This window comes from Panulirus ornatus, chromosome 49 (genome assembly GCF_036320965.1).
Source record: "Panulirus ornatus isolate Po-2019 chromosome 49, ASM3632096v1, whole genome shotgun sequence".
In the NCBI taxonomy this organism is placed as follows: Eukaryota; Metazoa; Arthropoda; class Malacostraca; order Decapoda; family Palinuridae; genus Panulirus; species Panulirus ornatus.
In genome coordinates this window covers 2,153,288-2,171,182 of record NC_092272.1, presented here as the reverse complement: position 1 = coordinate 2,171,182, position 17,895 = coordinate 2,153,288, and the positions used below count along the sequence as shown (strand labels likewise).

Genomic DNA, 17,895 nt, shown 5'->3' with positions numbered 1-17,895 from the left:
GAGGTGAAATAGTGTAAGAGAGAGATGCATTTGAATGAGCAGTCTGAGAGAACTTCCCAGAGTGAGCAGAAATTTTTTGGACATACGGAGAGGATGACTGAAGAAAGATTGTCCAAGAGGATCTGTATATCGAGAGAGGAAGAGGTCACAGAGAAGATGGACTAAAGTGGGCTCTTGGGTATTGAAGCATGAACACTCAGGAGATACGGGATATGTGGAATGATGACAATAGAATAATAATAATAATAATAATAATGAAATATATGGCACATGGTATGGGATGGTCAAAAGGGCATATTGTAGTATGGCAGGAGGTACAGGGAGGAGTGGTAGGCCATGAGGAGGTTACAATGGTGGCATTTCATATATGGGGACGGTATGATGTTCTCAATCGCCAAGTCGGTTTTGTAAATTAAAAAGTGTCTTTCTCTGATATTATTTTTTAGTGTAGAAGGTCACAATGAGTTTCCATATAATATATTGGACATGTGGTGCAATAAAAAAGATAATACAGTTTGTGATGTTGCTATGAGCCTTATGAACCCCATTGAATTGAAAATACAGTGATGATAAATAGGTAGATAGGTATGGTCATTATGTTGAATATATAAAATTTTCGTAAATTTGTGCTGTTCATGCATCACCTTTTTCGCAATTCGTTCTCACGTACCCTATATTGTATAAGTTGTTGAAATTGTTAGAAAAAATAGATAAGTTATTGAAAGACCATATTGATAATGAGTTAGCATTTGAAAATGATGGTAAAGATTTTAGTTTATCCTCATCTGTCTTTCTCCATGTAGTTAGGCTAAACTAGGATAATGTTCAAATTTTGTCAAATTGTACACATAATACAAAATGAAATTCTTTATGGCTAGAAGCTCAATTCAAGGGTAGAAAGTATAAGAATTATAAGATGAAAAACTATCAAATATCACATAAAAGTATCACGTGGAATATTGCATAAAGAATCACCTATTTCACTTAGAAGCTATATCACACAGGAGTTTTGGAATGTTTGAGCATTTTGAGGCTTTAGGAGTGTGATTACCATCATTACTTGGGGAAAGTATACTTTAGTGCCTCAATATTCTTAAGCGTGCAAGCTTATAGAATGTCTTATGGATTATTGCAATTTTGTGTGGCTAATAGACTTAAGACTAGAGGAAGTTCATTAGGATCATTTTTACTTATACTACAACGTTCAGTAAGGCATTAGTGGTGAGGGTAATGAATATCAGAGGAAATGTGGGATCAGATAATGTAAACCCAGATGTAACACTCGTAAAAATATCAACATATTATATGAACCTCACCTAACCTCCCAGAGCAGTCAAGATTTACCATCTTTTTGATATTTTTTGAAAGCAAAATTTAATATTTTCATTGCCATTTTCAAGCCTTTGTCAGCCAATCTTTATTCTATCATAGTAATCAATGGATTTCATAGCATGCTTGATGTTATGAACCATACATTGGTATAATTGGACTGTATTATTGAACTTAAGGTAAATCATTTAACCTACCCTTCAAGCTGAATTTATCTTAAGATTTTTTTTTCTTTTTTTCTTTTTTTTACTAGCTAAAACTCAAATATACCTGTATCTGTTACATAATGGATAGGGTGATGGGTGAGGTGAATGCAAAGGTCTTAGAGCAAGGACCAGGTCTGCTGTATGCTGTGGATGGGGAGACATAGGAGGTGAATTAGTTCTTCTTTGAGGGTAACACAGTTCTAGTGGCTACCTTCAGAGACATACTCTGTAAGTTGTTGATGGAGTTTATGGGAGTGTGAAAGAGGTAAGCTGACAGTAAACATGAACAAAAGTTAGGTAATGAGGTGCAGCAAGGAAATGATGAGGAAGTGAAGTGTTTAGGTACCCAAGAGATAACATGGGCATAGGGTGCTGCATTGTGTCAGGGTAGAAAAGGAGCTACAATACTAAATGCATAAATTGGTGCGAGGAAGAACACGTCAGTGTCTGTTAAGGCAAAGATTGGTGTGTTTGAAGGTGCATTGTATACAAGACTTGGATTTTGTATGGAAAAGAAAGAAAGAGGACGAACAGGTTGGATGCAAAATGCCTGAGGATGGTATGTGGTGGTGCGAGGTGAAATAGTGTAAGAGAGAGATGCATTTGAATGAGCAGTCTGAGAGAACTTCCCAGAGTGAGCAGAAATTTTTTGGACATACAGAGAGGATGACTGAAGAAAGATTGTCCAAGAGGATCTGTATATCAAGACAGGAAGATGGACTAAAGTGGGCTCTTGGATATTGAAGCATGAACACTCAGGAGATACAGAATATGTGGAATGATGATAATAAAATAATAAGAATAATAATAATTAAATGTATTCCATGTGGAATGGGATGGCCAAAAGGGCATATTGTAGTATGGCAGGAGGAACAGGGAGGAGTGGTAGGCCATGATGATGTTACAATGGCGGCATTTCATATATGGGGACGGTATGATGTTCTCAGTCGCCAAATCGGTTTTGTAAATTAAAAAGTGTCTTTCTCTGATATTATTTTTTAGTGTAAAAGGTCACAATGAGTTTCCCAATAATATATTTGACATGCAGGTGCAATAAAAAAGATAATGCGGTTTGTGATGTTGCTATGAGCCTTATGAACCCCATTAAATTGAAAATACAGTGATGATGAATAGGTAGATATGTATGGTCATTATGTTGATATAAAAGTTTTTGTAAATTTGTGCTCTACATGCATCTCCTTTTTCGCAATTCGTTCTCACATACCCTATATTGTGTAAGTTGTTGGAACTGTTAGAAAAAAAATAGACAAGTTCTTGAAAGACCATATTAATAATGAGTTAGCATTTGCAAATTATGATAAAGATTTTAGTTTATCCTCATCTATCTCTCTCCATGGAGTTAGGCTAAACTAGGATAATGTTCAGATTTTGTCCTACCATCTTCTTAATTATAAAATAAGATGTGCTGATTGTCAAATTGTACTCATAATACAAAATGAAATTCTTTATGACTAGAATCTCAATTCAAGGTTAGAAAGTATGAGAATTATAAGAAGAAAAATGATAAAATATCACTTAAAAGTTCCACATGGAATATTGCATAAAGAATCATCAATTTCGCTAAGACGCTATATCACAGAGGAGTTCTGGAATGGTAGGATTTATTTTGAGCATTCCGAGACTTTGGGAGAGTGATTGCAATCATTACTTAGGGAAAGTATACTTTAGTGCTTCAATATTCTTATGCATGCAAGCTTATAGAATGTCTTATGGATTATTGCTATTATGTGTGGCTAATAGACTTAAGACTAGAGGAAGTTCATTAGGATCATTTTTACTTATACTACAATGTTCAGTAAGGCATTAGTGGTGAGGGCAGTGAATAACAGAGGAAATGTGGGGTCAGGTTATGTAAACCTAGATATAACACTTGTAAAAAACATCAGCCAATTATATGAACCTCACCTAACCTCCCAGCGCAGTCAAGATTTACCTTCTTTTTGATGTTATTTGAAAGCAAAATTTAATATTTTCATTGCCATTTTTTATGCCTTTGTCAGCCAATCTTTATTTTATCATAGTAATCAATGGATTTCATGGCATGCTTGACGTTATGAACCATACATTGGTATAAATTGGACTGTATTATTGAATTTAAGGTAAGTCATTTAACTTACCCTTACAGTTGAATTTATCTTATAATTTTTTATTTTTATTGGCTAAAACTCAAATATTTATACCAGTATCTGTTGTATAATGTTACATTGACAATTATGTAATGCAGTCTATCGCAGATTTTGCAGAAGGCTTGAAAAGAGACAACCATCATGTTTTGTTAATTTTGAAATAGTACCAAAAACAAGATAAATCTCAACTTCAGGGAGATGCGAGGTGAATTTTCCATAGGTTATATTGATTATTTACAAGTGTCTCACCTAGGTTTATGTTAATTAACCTCACATTTTCTTTGTTAATCCAGGATCTTTTCATCTTTGTAAGCAAGGAATTTTTTGCATCTTTTCAGACATCCTTTGTGAGTGTAGTCACTGGCATGAGTGAGGTGATGCGTCAAGAGGTGTACATGTTTGAACGTCTTGACCAGACCAGCTCGGGAGAGAATATGTCATACCTCAAGTGCTTGGTGTATATTAGACCTATTAGAGAAAATATTGATTTACTTGCACGAGAGCTCCAGAAACCCAGATATGGAACATATTACATATGTAAGTTTGTTTTTAATTTTTCTACTGATGTAAAATACTGGTTTACTTAAATAATATTATGAAATTGTCTATGAATTTGTCACCCCTTTAGTCTCATTAGTATGTACACACACAAATTAGCTGATTGAAAACAGGTTGTGTCTGCATGTATATAAGAAGCTAGCCATTTCTTAAAGTCCCAAGAGAAGCATACATTTGATCTTATAAAGAGCCTCCAAGTCGGTGTTTTGAGTCACCTGCAAAATATTTCCACTGATGTAAATAAATTGAATATTTATTTACTGTCCTTTATAGTCCAAAATGAAATGTTTAATACTGTCACTGTTTTGAAACCAAATTTCACAGATACGCACAGTTATGCATTTCATTATTACCAGCTAAAGAATTGCACAGTTTGGAATCGTACTGTAATATGTTGTCTTGTATTATTTAGTGCTTGTTATACATTTTTCTTTTTAAATTAACAGTGAACAGAAGTTTTTATTACCCTGAAATAGACATTGTTCATAGAATAGACTGTGATTTGTAGGCTAGAAATAAGTGTTTTCTCTATTCTGTATTACAAATAAAGCATGGAAGCACAGTTGATTGAAGGTAAATGTGAGTAAAAGTAAATTAATGGTATTTGAAAGGAAATGTATAGATTTTGCTAAATCCCATAGAGTTGGAGAAGAAAGTGTACTGAACCCTGACCCAAACACCTACATCTGCCACTCTTTCATCTAATTCATTCAATTTTCCTTCAAAACATTCACTCAACCTTCTCCTCACTTCATCACTACCTTTTTTCACTTCCTCTTTTGCCCCCTTGATTGATGTTTCTCTTTGTTCTCTTGTTTTCCTCATTACATACCTCCCTCCAAAAAATCTTATTCTTCCTAAAGTTTGCTGATTCATGGTCACCACAACTCTCATTTATCCTCTTTTTTTTAACTTCTGCACCTTCCTCTTGACCTCCTGCCCTTTTCTTTATACATCCTCTAATCATTTGCACCTCTCTCCTTTAAGTACCACCCAAAAGCCTCTGTTTTCTCTTTCACCAGCAACTTTACTTCTTCATCCCACCGTTCACTACCCTTTCTAATGTACTTCTTTGTCCCACTACTCACTACCCTTTCGCATGCCAAATGTATCTCTTGCTCGAGCCAGGACGGCTTCCCTAAATACCTCCCATTCCTCACCAATTCCCTTTACTTTATTCACTCTCACCTTATGCCATTCTACACTCAATCTTTCCTTGTACTTCTTCACACAGTTCTCTTTTCCAAGCTCATTAACTCTCACCACTCTCTTTATACTGACATTGTTTCCACTTTTCCAAAAAACCTTACAGATCTCACCCTCACCTCCACAAGATAGTAATCAGACATCCAACCAGCTGCTCCTTTCACATTTACATCCAAAACTCTCTTTTAACTAAGGGCCTCTCTGACAGCTTCTGTCACTCTTTCTTTCATTTTTCCATTCTGATGGTGCTATAGCTGTCTCTACTGTTGACATATCAACTCTCTTTGGTTCCCGTTTCTCCTTTAACTCTACCTTGGATGACTTGAACATTCCTTCACCCCCTGATGCTCCTCATACTAATCCTACGCCCCTTCCCGTAATCTCTTTTCAGACTGTCCAAAAAGCACTTCTTTCTCTGGACACAAGCAAGACTTTATGGTCCTGGTGGCATCCATCCCCATGTACTGAAAGAGTGTGCCTTTGAACTTGCACCTGTGCTTGCTCATCTGTTCCATTTCTGCTTAAAAACCAAAACTTTTCCTTCTCATTGGAAAAGTGCATTGATACATCCCATCCCTAAGAAGGGTGACTGTTCGATGGATCAGCCTCCCCCTTTTCTCCATCAAAAGCAGTATCCGTCAAGGTTCTGTCCTGTCCCCTACACTTTTTCTCCTTTTTTTCAACAGTTTCCTCTCCACAAATAATCCAGTGCACTCATACACTGACAACTCAACACTGCATTCATCCACTTCCTTCAGTTCTGCTTTATTTTTCTCTCACTTTATCTAGATCTCATCTTGACACAGCTTCCTCAGTAAACTCTTACTCGAACAGGATACCTCAGTGGGGTAAACAAAATCCTGTTAAGTTTAATGCCTCCAAAACCCATCTCTCTTTCAAAAATGTCTCACAACTCTCGTCTCTCCTTTGATGGTTCTGTGATTCCACCTATGTACTCAATGAACATACTTGGTATTGCTGTAACATCCACTCTTTTTTGGAAACTGTACAATACAGGAATAGCTGAGTCTGCCTCTTAAGAAACTGGGTGTCCTGTTTAGATGTTGAAACTTCTGAACAGTTGCTCCATTTACAAAGGGACTGATTTGTCCTTGTATGGAGTATTGCTCTCACATTTGGGGTGGTTCTAGCTCTGTATCTTTACTTGACAAAGTTGAGTCGAAAGCAATTGGACTTATAAACTGTCCCAGGCTAACTTCCAAAACCCCTTGCCCTACACCGCAATGTTGGTTCACTTTCCCCTCTTCTATAGGTATTACTTTGGTTTTTGCTCCTGAGAGCTGGCTGCTTGTGTGCCCCCACCACTGACTAGACCATGCAATACTCAGCAAGCTGCTGTGTCACATGATTACTGTGTGGCCATTGGTAACTCAAGGATGGGCCATTTTGATACCTGCTTCTTTCCCTACATGTCAAAGCTCTGGAACTCTCTCCCCTCTCATGTCTTTCCCAATACCTATGACCTTACCCATTTCAAAAGACAGATCTTTCATGTCCTCCGAAATTCATAAATACTTTCCCTCGTCTTTTTTTTTGTCTGCTTCATAATTCTCCCTTTATTTCAATTAAGGCCCAACTTTGATGTGGACTTTTGTCTGTGACTGAAGCCTTCAACGTATAAAATTAATATGTAATCCAATTATGCCTGCTGACCATCTCTCCTTCTCACATACATACACTTGTGTATGTCACTCTTTTTAAACCAGGTATTCCAAGTCACCAGTCCTTTTTGGGCCCACAACTCCCCAAGCTGTACACATTTTCCATTCATAACACTGAATACCCCATACAACCCACTTATACTCTCAACTACCATATTACTCACCTTTACATTCATCACTGATACTCAGTCTCTTACATCAAAACTGCTGACACTCTCACTCACCTACTCCCAAAACACTTGCCTCTTTTGATCTTTCTTCTCACAGGCCGGGTGCATAAGCATTTAATAATCATGCAGCTCTTGCCAGCCACCTTAATTTTTACAAGCTGTACACATTTTCCATTCATAACGCTGAATACCTCATGCAACCCACTTATACTCTCAACTGCCACATTACTCACCATGAGAGGTATTTGTTAAGGGTGTAAGGCATGTTTACGAGTAGGAAAAGAGGAGAGTGATTGGTTCCCAGTGAAGGCTGGTCTGCAGTGATGTGATGTCCCCATGGTAGTTTAATTTGTTTATAGATGGGGTGGTTAGGGAGGTAAATGCAAGAGTTTTGGAGAGAGAGGGCAAGTATGCAGTCTGTTGGGGATGAGAGAGCCTGGGAAGTGAGTCAGCTGTTGTTTGCTGATGATACAGCCTTGGTGGCTGACTCAAGCGAGAAACTGCAGATGTTCATGAACTGAGCTTGGAAAAGTGTGTGAAAGAAGACAGTTGAGAGTAAATGTGAATAAGAGCAGGGTTGAGGGACAAGTTAGTTGGGATGTAAGTTTGAATGGAGAAAAATTGGAGGAAGTAGTGTTTCAGATATCTAGGAGCAGACTTCACAGCAAATGTTACCATGGAAGTGGTAGTGAGTCATAGGGTGGGGGAAGGGGTAGAGGTTCTAGGAGTGATGAAGAATGTGTGGAGAGAGAGAATGTTATCTCGGAGAGCAAAAATGGGTATGTTTGAAGTGAGTAGTAGTTCCTACAATATTATATGGGTGCGAGGCATGGGCTATAGATAGGGTTGTACAGAGGAAGGTGGATGTGCTGTAAAGGAAATGTCTGAGGACAGTATGTGATGAGGTGGTTTGATCAAGGAAGTAATGAAAGAGTAAGAGAGAGGTGTGGTAATAAAGAGTGTGGTTGAGAGAGTAGAAGAGGGTGTGTTAAAATGGTTTGGACATACGGAGAGAGTGAGTGAGGAAAGATTGACAAAGAGGATATATGTGTCAGAGGTGGAGGGAACAAGGAGAAGCAGGATACCAAATTGGAGGTGGAAGGATGGGGTGAAAAGGAATTTGAGCAATAGGGGCCTGAACATACAGGAGGGTGGGAGGCATGCAAGGAATAGAGTGAATTAGAACAATGTGGTATACCAGGGTCAGTGTGCTGTCAGTGGACTGAACCAGGGCATGTGAAATGTCTTAAGTAAACCAGGGAAAGGTGTGTGGAGCCTGGATAGGGAGTTGTGGTTTTGGTACATTACACATAACGGCTAGAGACTGATTGTGAAATGTGGCCTTTTGTTGTCTGTTTTCCTGGCACAGAGGGTGGCGATGCTTTTTCCTGTGGTGTGGGGTGGCACTGGGAATGGATGAAGGCAAGCAAGTATGAATATGTACATGTGTATATATGTATATGTCTTTGTATGTGTGTGCATATATGTTTATGTTGATATGTGTATGTGTATATGTTGATATGTATATGCATGTATATGTGCGTGTATGTGCGTCTATGTATATACTAGTGTATATGGGTGCATGGGTCATTCTTCATCTGTTTCCTGGTGCTACCTCGCTAAAACAGGAAACAGCAGATAGGGAGCTGTTGTTTCGGTGCATTACTCATGTCAGCTAGAAACTGAGTGTGAATGAATGTGGCCTTTTTGTCTGTTTTCCTGGCGCTACCTTGCTGAAACGAGGTGGCGATGCTGTTTCTTACAGGGTGGGGTGGCTCCAGGAATGGATAAAGATAAGCAAGTAGGAATATGTACATGTATATGTATGTATATGTTTGTATGTGTATGTGCATGTATGGCCATTTATGTGCATATATGTGTATAGGAGTGGATGGGCCATTCTTCGTCTGTTTCCTGGCACTACATCGCTAGCATGAAGTGGCAATCAAGTATGATAAGAATTATAATGATTTCCAGCCCCCCGCTGTCTCCCCTTTTACTTTCCTTTAACAACATGCAGGGAATATGTAGGAGGTATTCTTTCTCCCCTATATATATTCCCCATTTGTTGTAGAAGGCAACTAAAGCAGGGTGGGAAATGAGCACTGGTAACCCTCCCTTCTTGTAGTTCAATTTCTAAGAGAGGAAACAGAAGGAGTCAAGCAGGGAGTGCTCATCCTCATAGAAGACTCAGACTGGGGTGTCTGAATGTGTATGGATGTAACAAAGATGAAAAGAAAGGAGAGATAGGCAGTATGTTTGAGGAAAGAAACCTGGATGTTCTGGCTCTGAGTGAAACAAAGCTTAAAGGTAAAGGGTAAGAATGGTTTGGCAAAGTCTTGGGAGTAAAGTCAGGGTTAGTGAGAGGACAAGAGCTAAGGAAGCAGTAGCACTACTTCTGAAGCAGTTGTGGGAATGTGCGATAGAGTGGAAGGAAGTAAATTCTTGATTGATGTGGATAAAACTGAAAGCGGATGGAGAGATGGGTGATTTTTGGTGCTTATGCACTTGGCCATGAGAAGCAAGATCATGAGAGGCAAGTGTTTTGGGAACAGCTGAATGAGCGTGTCACCAGCTTTGGTGCACAAGACCAGGTATTAGTAATGGGTGATTTGAATGTGAAGATGAGTTTTGTGACAGTTGAGGGTATAATTGGTGTACATGGGGTATTCAGTGTTGTGATTGGAAATGGTGAGGAGCTTGTGGATTTGTGTGCTGATAAAAGATGTGATTGGGAATAGCTGGTTTAAAAAAAGAGATATACATAAGTATACGTATATGAGCACAAGAGATAGTCAAAGGGCACTAGTAAATTATGTGTTGATAGATAGATGTGTAAAAGAGAAACTTTCGAATGTTGATGTGCTGAGAGGGGCAGCTTGTGGGATATGATCACTATCTTGTCAAGGCAAAGGTGAAGATTTGTCGAGGTTTTCAAAGAAGAAGAGAGAATGTTAGAGAGAAGAGATTGGTGAGAGTAAGTGAGCTTGGAAAGGATCCTTCTGTGAGGAAGTACCTGGAGAGATTGAGTCTAGAATGGCAAAAGTTGAGAGCAGATGATGTGAGGGAAGTGGGTGAGGAATGGGATGTATTTAGGGAAGCAGTGATGCCATGTGCAAAAGATGCATGTGGCATGAGGAAGGTGGAAGGAGAGCAGATTAGAAAGGGTAGCGAGTGGTGGGATGAAGAATTAAAGTTGTCAGTGAAACAGGAAAGAGAGGAGTTTGGATGATACTTACAAGGAAGGAGTGCAGATGACTGGGAGATGTATAAAAGAAAGTGGCAGGAGGTTGAAAAACAGGGCAAATGAGAGTTAGGGTGAGAGAGTATCATTAAACTTTAGGGAAAATAAAAAGATATTTTGGAAAGAGGTAAATAATGTCCATAAGACGAGAACAAGTGGGAACATTGGTGAAGGGGGCAAGTGGGGCAGTGATAAAAGAAAGTGATGAAGTGAGAAGATGGAGTGAGTATTTTGAAGGTTTGTTGAATGTGTTTGATGATAGAGTGGCAGATGTAGGGTGTTTTGGTTGGGGTGGTGTGTGAAGTGAGAGGTCAGGGAGATTGGTTTGGTTAAGAGACAAGAGGTAGATGAAATCTGGCAAGGTAGCAGGTTTGGATGGTATTGCAATTGAATTTATTAAGAAAGGGGGTGACTGTGTTGTTGATTGGTTGGTAAGGATATTTAGTGTACGTATGGATCATAGTAAAGTGCCTGAGGATTGGCAGAATGCATGTATAGTGCCAATTTACAAAGGCAAAAAGAAGATGAAGTAGAGTGTTCAAATTAAAAGAGGCATGAGTTTGTTGAGTATTCCTGGAAAATTGTATGGAAGAGTATTGATTGAAAGGGTGAAGGCATGTATAGAGCATGAGATTGGGGAGGAGCAGTGTGGTTTCAGAAGTGGTAGAGGATGTATGGATCAGGCTTGTGGTCTTAAGAATGCGTGTGAGAAATACTTAGATGGATTTGTATGTAGCATTTATGGATCTGGAGAAGACATATGATAGGGTTGATAGAGATGCTTTGTGGAAGGTCTTCAGAGTATATGGTGTGGGAGGTAAACTGCTAGAAGCAGTGAAAAGTTCTTATTAAGGATGTAAGGCATGTGTATGAGTAGGAAGAGAGGAGAGTGATTGATTTCCAGTGAGGGTTGGTCTGCAGCAGGGTATGTGATGTCCCCATGGTTGTTTAATTTCTTTATGGATAGAGTGGTTAGGGAGTTAAATCCTAGAGTTTTGGAGAGTGGTGCGAGTATACTGTCTGTTGGGGATGAGAGGGCCTGGGAAGTGAGTCAGTTGTTGTTCGCTGATGACACAGCACTGATGGCTGATTCGAGTGAGAAACTGCCGAAGTTGGTGACTGAGTTTGGAGAAGTGTGTGAAAAGAGAAAGTTTAGAGTAAATGTGAATAAGAGCAAGGTTCAGCAGGGTTGAGGGACAAGTTGATTGGGATGTAAATTTGAATGGAGAAAAATTGGAGGAAGTGAAGTGTTTCAGATATCTTGAAGTGGACTTAGCAGTGAATGGAATCTTGGAAGCAGAAGTGAGTTGTATGGTGGGGGGGATTGGGCAAAGGTTCTAGGAGCGATGAAGAATAAGCAGAAAGAGAGAACGTTACCTTAGATAGCAAAAATGGATATTTTTAAAGGATTAATTGTTCCAACAATAATATATAGTTGCAAGGCATGGGCTATAGATAGGGTTGTATGGAGGAGGGTGCATGTGTTGGAAATGAAATGTTTGAGGACAATTTTTGGTGTGAGGTGGTTTGATCAAGAAGTAATGAAAGGGTAAGAGAGATGCTAGGTAATAAAAAGAGTTTGTTTGGGAGAACAGAAGAGGATGTGTTGAAAAGTTTTGCATATATGGAGAGAATGTGTGAGGAAAGGTTGACAAAGAGGATTTATGTGGAAGAGGTGGGGGGAACAAGAAGCAGGACACCAAATTGGAGGTGGAAGGATGGAATGAAAAAGATTTTGAGTGATCGAGGCCTGAACACACAGGAGGGTGAGAGCGTACAAGGAATAGTGAACTGGAATGATGTGGTATACCGGGTTGACATGCAATCAATGGACTGAACCAGGGCATGTGAAGTGTCTGGGGTAAACCATGGAAAGGTCTGTAGGGTCTGGATGTGGACAGAGAGCTGTGGTTTTGGTGACTGAGTGTGAATGAATGTGGCTTTTTGTGTGTATTCCTGGGGCTGCCTTGCTGAAGTAGGGAATAGCAATGCTGTTTTACTGTGGGGCGGGGTAACAACAGGAATGGATAAAGGCAAGTAAGTATGATTATGCACATGTGTATGTGTGTAATGTCTGCATATGTGTATGTATATTTATGTATATGTTGATATGTATGTGTATGTATATGTGCGTATGTGGGCCTTTATGTATATATGTGTGTGCGTATATGAGGGGATGGGCCATTCTTCGTCTGTTTCCTGGTGCTACCTCACTGATGCAGGAAACAGCGATCAAGTATAATAAATGAATGAATATGTATATGTACATGTATGTGCATTTATGTATATGTATATATGAGTGGATGGATTATTCTGTGTCTGCTTCCTTGTGCTACCTCACTGAAACGGGACACAGCAATCAAGTATAATGTGCGTGTGTGTGTGGAGGCGAAGGTGAAGATTTGTAGAGGTTTTCAAAAGAGAAGAGAAAATGTTGGCGAGAAGAGAGACTGAGTCTAGAATGGTAAAAGGTGAGAGTAAATGATGTGAGGGAAATGGGTGAGGAATGGGATGTATATAGGGAAGCATTGTTGGCATGTGCAGAAGATGTATGTGGCATGGGAAAGATGGGAGGTGGACAGATTAGAAAGGGTAGTGAGTGGTGGGATGAAGAAGTAAAGTTATCAATGAAAGAGAAAAGAGGTGCATTTGGCTGATACTTATATGGAAGGAGTGCATATACTTGGAGATGTATAAAAGAAAGTGGGAGGAGGTCAAGAGGGAGGTACAAGGGTTGAAAAACAGAGCAAGTGAGACTTGGGGTTAGACAGTATCTTCAAACTTTAGGAAGAATAAAAAGATGTTTTGGAAGGAGGTAAATAATATGCGTAAGACAAGAGAACAAATGGGAACATCAGTGAAGGGGGCAAAGGGGGAAGTGACAACAGGTAGTGATGAAGTGAGAAGGTGATGGAGTGAGTATTTTGAAGGTTTGTTGAATGTGTTTCATGATACAGTGGCAGATGTAGGTGTTTTGGTCAGGGTGGTGTGCAAAGTGAGAGGGTCAGGGAGAATGGTTTGGCTAAGAGAAGAGGTGAAGAAAGCCTTGTGGAAGATGAAATCTGGTATTGCAGTTGAATTTATTAAGAAAGTGGGTGACTGTGTTGTTGATTGGTTGGTAAGGACATTCATTGTATATATGGATCATGATGAAGTGCGCGAGGACTGGCGGAATGCATGCATAGTGCCATTGTACAAAGGCAAAGGGGATAAAGGTGAGTGTTCAAACTACAGAGGCATAAGTTTCTTGAGTATTTTTGGAAAATTGTATGAAGGGTTTTGATTGAGAGGGTGAAAACATGTACAGAGCACGAAATTGGGAAGGAGCAGTGGGGTTTCATAAGTGGTAGAGGATGTGTGGATCAGGTATTTGCTTTGAAGAACGTAAGAAATACTTATAAAAACAGATGAATTTGTTTGTAGCATTTATGGATCTGGTGAAGGCATAGGATAGGGTTGATAGGGACACATAGTGGAAGGTCTTAAGAGAATATGGTGTGGGAGGTAAGCTGCTAAAAGCAGTGAAAAGTTTTTATCAAGGATGTAAGGCATGTGTCCGAGTAGGAAGAGAGGAGAGTGATTGGTTCCCAGTGAAGGTCGGTCTGTGGCTAGGGTGTGTGATGTCCCCATGGTTGTTTAATTTGTATATGGATGGTGTGGTTAGGGAGGTAAATGCAGGGGTTTTGGAGAGAGGGGTGAATATGTAGAGTGTTGGGGATGAGAGGGCCTGGGAAATGAGTCAGTTATTGTTTGCTGATGATACAGCCCTGGTGACTGATTCAGGTGAGAAACTGCAGAAGTTGGTGACTGAGTTTGGAGAAGTTCGTGAAAGGAGAAAGTTAAGAGTATATGTGAATAAGAGCAAAGTTATTAGGTTCAGCAGGGTTGAAGGACAAGTTAGTTGAGATTCAAGTCTGAATGGAGAAAAATTAGAGGAAGTGAAGCATTTTAGATGTCTGAGAGTGGACTTTGCAGCAAATGGAACCATGGAAGTGGAAGTAAGTCACAGGGTGGGGGAAGGAGCGATGAAGAATGTGTGAAAAGAGAGAACGTTATCTCGTAGAGCAAAACTGGGTATGTTTAAAGGAATAGTTGTTCCAACATTATATGGTTGTAAGGCATGGGCTGTAGATAGGATTGTATGGAAGGAGGGTGGATGTGTTGTAAATGAAATGTTTAAGGACAGTATGTGGTGTGAGGTGGTTTTATTGAGTAAGGAATGAAAGGGTAAGAGAGATGTGAGGTAATTGAAAGAGTGGAGTTGAAAGAGCAGAAGAGGATGTGTTGAAATGGTTTGTACATATAGAGAGAATGAGTGAGGAAGGGTTGGAAAAGAGGATACATGTGTCAGAGGGGAGGGAACAAGGAGAAGCAGGAGACCAGATTAGAGGTGGAAGGATGAAGTGAAAAAGATTTTGAGTGATCAGGGCCCACACACATAGAAGGGTGAGAGGTGTGCAAGGAATAGAGTGAATTAGAATGATGTGGTATTCCAGGTTCAACATGTCAGTGGACTAAACCAGGGCATGGAGTAAACCATGGAAAGGTCTGTGGGGCCTGGATGTGGATAGGGAGCTGTGGTTTTGGTGCATTACACATGACAATAAAAGACTGAGTGTGAATGAATGTGGCCTACCCCTCACTTCAGCCATCCCTCGCTAAAGCGAAGGGTAGCAATGCTGTTTCCTGAGGGGGTGGTGGTGCCGGGAATGGATTGAAGGCATGTATGAATACGCACATGTGTATACATGTGTATGTATGTATGGATGGATATGTATATGTAGGTATGTATATATATATATATATATATATATATATATATATATATATATATATATATATATATATCATTAAATTTTAGGGAGAATAAAAAGATGTTTTGGAAGGAGGTAAATAAAGTGCGTAAGACAAGGGAACAAATGGGAACTAAAGTGAAGGGGGCTAACGGGGAGGGGGTGATAACAAGAAGTGGTGATGTGAGAAGGAGATGGAGTGAGTATTTTGAAGGTTTGTTGAATGTGTTTGATGATAGAGTGGCAGATATAGGGTGTTTTGGTTGAGGTGGTGTGCAAAGTGAGGGGGTTAGGGAGAATGATTTGGTACACAGAGAAGAGGTAGTAAAAGCTTTGCGGAAGATGAAAGCCAGCAAGGCAGCGGGTTTGGATGGTATTGCAGTGGAATTTATTAAAAAAAAAGGGGTGACTGTAGTGTTGACTGGTTGGTAAGGTTATTTAATGTATGTATGACTCATGGTGAGGTGCCTGAGGATTGGAGGAATGCTTGCATAGTGTCATTGTACAAAGGCAAAGGGGATAAAAGTGAGTGCTCAAATTACAGAGGTATAAGTGTTGAGTATTCCTGGGAAATTATATGGGAGGGTATTGATTGAGAGGGTGAAGGCATGTACAGAGCATCAGATTGGGGAAGAGCAGTGTGGTTTCAGAAGTGGTAGAGGATGTGTGGATCAGGTGTTTGCTTTGAAGAATGTATGTGAGAAATACTTAGAATAGCAAATGGATTTGTATGTAGCATTTATGGATCTGGAGAAGGCATATGATAGAGTTGATAGAGATGCTCTGTGGAAGATATTAAGAATATATGGTGTGGAGGGCAAGTTGTTAGAAGCAGTGAAAAGTTTTTATCGAGGATGTAAAGCTTGTGTACGTGTAGGAAGAGAGGAAAGTGATTGGTTCTCAGTGAATGTTGGTTTGTGGCAGGGGTGTGTGATGTCTCCATGGTTGTTTGATTTGTTTATGGATGGGGTTGTTAGGGAGGTGAATGCAGGAGTTTTGAAAAGAGGGGCAAGTATGCAGTCTGTTATGGATGAGAGAGCTTGGGAAATGAGTCAGTTGTTGTTCACTGATGATACAGCGCTGGTGGCTGATTCGTGTGAGAAACTGCAGAAGCTAGCGACTGAATTTGGTAAAGTGTGTAAAAGAAGAAAGTGAGAGTAAATGTGTATAAGAACAAGGTTATTAGGTACAGTAGGGTTGAGGGACAAGTCAATTGGGAGGTAAGTTTGAATGGAGAAAAACTGGAGGAAGTGAAGTGTTTTAGATATCTGGAAGTGGATTTGGCAGCGGATGGAATCATGCAAGTGGAAGTGAATCATAGGGGGGACGAAAGTTCTGGGAGCGTTGAGGAATGTGTGGAAGTCGAGAACATTATCTCGAAAAGCAAAAATGGTTATGTTTGAAGGAATAGTGGTTCCAACAATGTTATATGGTTGCGAGGCGTGGGCTACAGATAGAGTTGTGCGCAAGAGGGTGGATGTGCTGGAAATGAGATGTTTGAGGACAATATGTGGTGCGAGGTGGTTTGATCAAGTAAGTAATAATAGGGTAAGAGAGATGTGTGGTAATAAAAAGAATGTGGTTGAGAGAGCAGAAGAGGGTGTTTTGAAATGGTTTGGTCACATGGAGAGAATGAGTGAGGAAAGATTGACCAAGAGGATATATGTGTCAGAGGTGGAGGAAACGAGAAGTGGAAGACCAAATTGGAGGTGGAAAGATGGAGTGAAAAAGATTTTGAGTGATCGGGGCCTGAACATGCAGGAAAGTGCAAGGAATAGAGTGAATTGGAACGATGTGGTACACTGGGGTCGATGTGCTGTCAATGGATTGAATCAGGGCGTGTGAAGCGTCTGGGGTAAACCATGGAAAGTTCTGTGGGGCCTGGATGTAGAAAGGGAGCTGTGGTTTCAGTGCATTATACATGACAGCTAGAGACTGAGTGTGAACGAATGTGGCCTTTGTTTTTTCCTAGCGCTACTTCGCACACATGCGGGGGGAAGGGGTTGTTATATTCATGTGTGGCAGGGTGGCAGTGGGAATGAATAAAGGCAGACATAATGAATTACGCACATGTGTATATAGGTATATGTCTGTGTGTGTATATATATGTATACGTTGATATGTATAGGTATGTATATTTGCGTGTGTGGATGTGTATGTATATACATTTGTATGTGGGTGGGTTGGGCCATTCTTTCGTCTGTTTCCTAGCGCTACCTCACTAATGCGGGAGACAGCGACAAAGCAAAGCAATATATATATACATATATATATATATTCCCTGGGGATAGGGGAGAAAGAATACTTCCCACGTATTCCCTGCGTGTCGTAGAAGGCGACTAAAAGGGGAGGGAGCGGGGGGCTGGAAATCCTCCCCTCTCAATTTTTTTAATTTTCCAAAAGAAGGAACACAGAAGGGGGGCCAGGTGAGGATATTCCCTCAATGGCCCAGTCCTCTGTTCTTAACGCTACCTCGCTAACGCGGGAAATGGCGAATAGTTTGAAAAAAAAAAAATATATATATATATATATATATATATATATATATATATATATATAT

General features: G+C 39.9%; 1 protein-coding gene across 1 annotated transcript in view; it reads left to right on the top strand.

Annotated features, from left to right (window-relative positions):
• Positions 1 to 17,895, top strand: part of Vps45 (vacuolar protein sorting 45) — a 50,753-nt gene that overhangs the window by 10,399 nt on the left and 22,459 nt on the right. Inside the window, exon 2 of the mRNA XM_071690803.1 lies at positions 4,021 to 4,219. Within this exon, the coding sequence (XP_071546904.1) occupies positions 4,021 to 4,219 (199 nt within the window). The remainder of the gene's footprint in view (positions 1 to 4,020; positions 4,220 to 17,895) is intronic.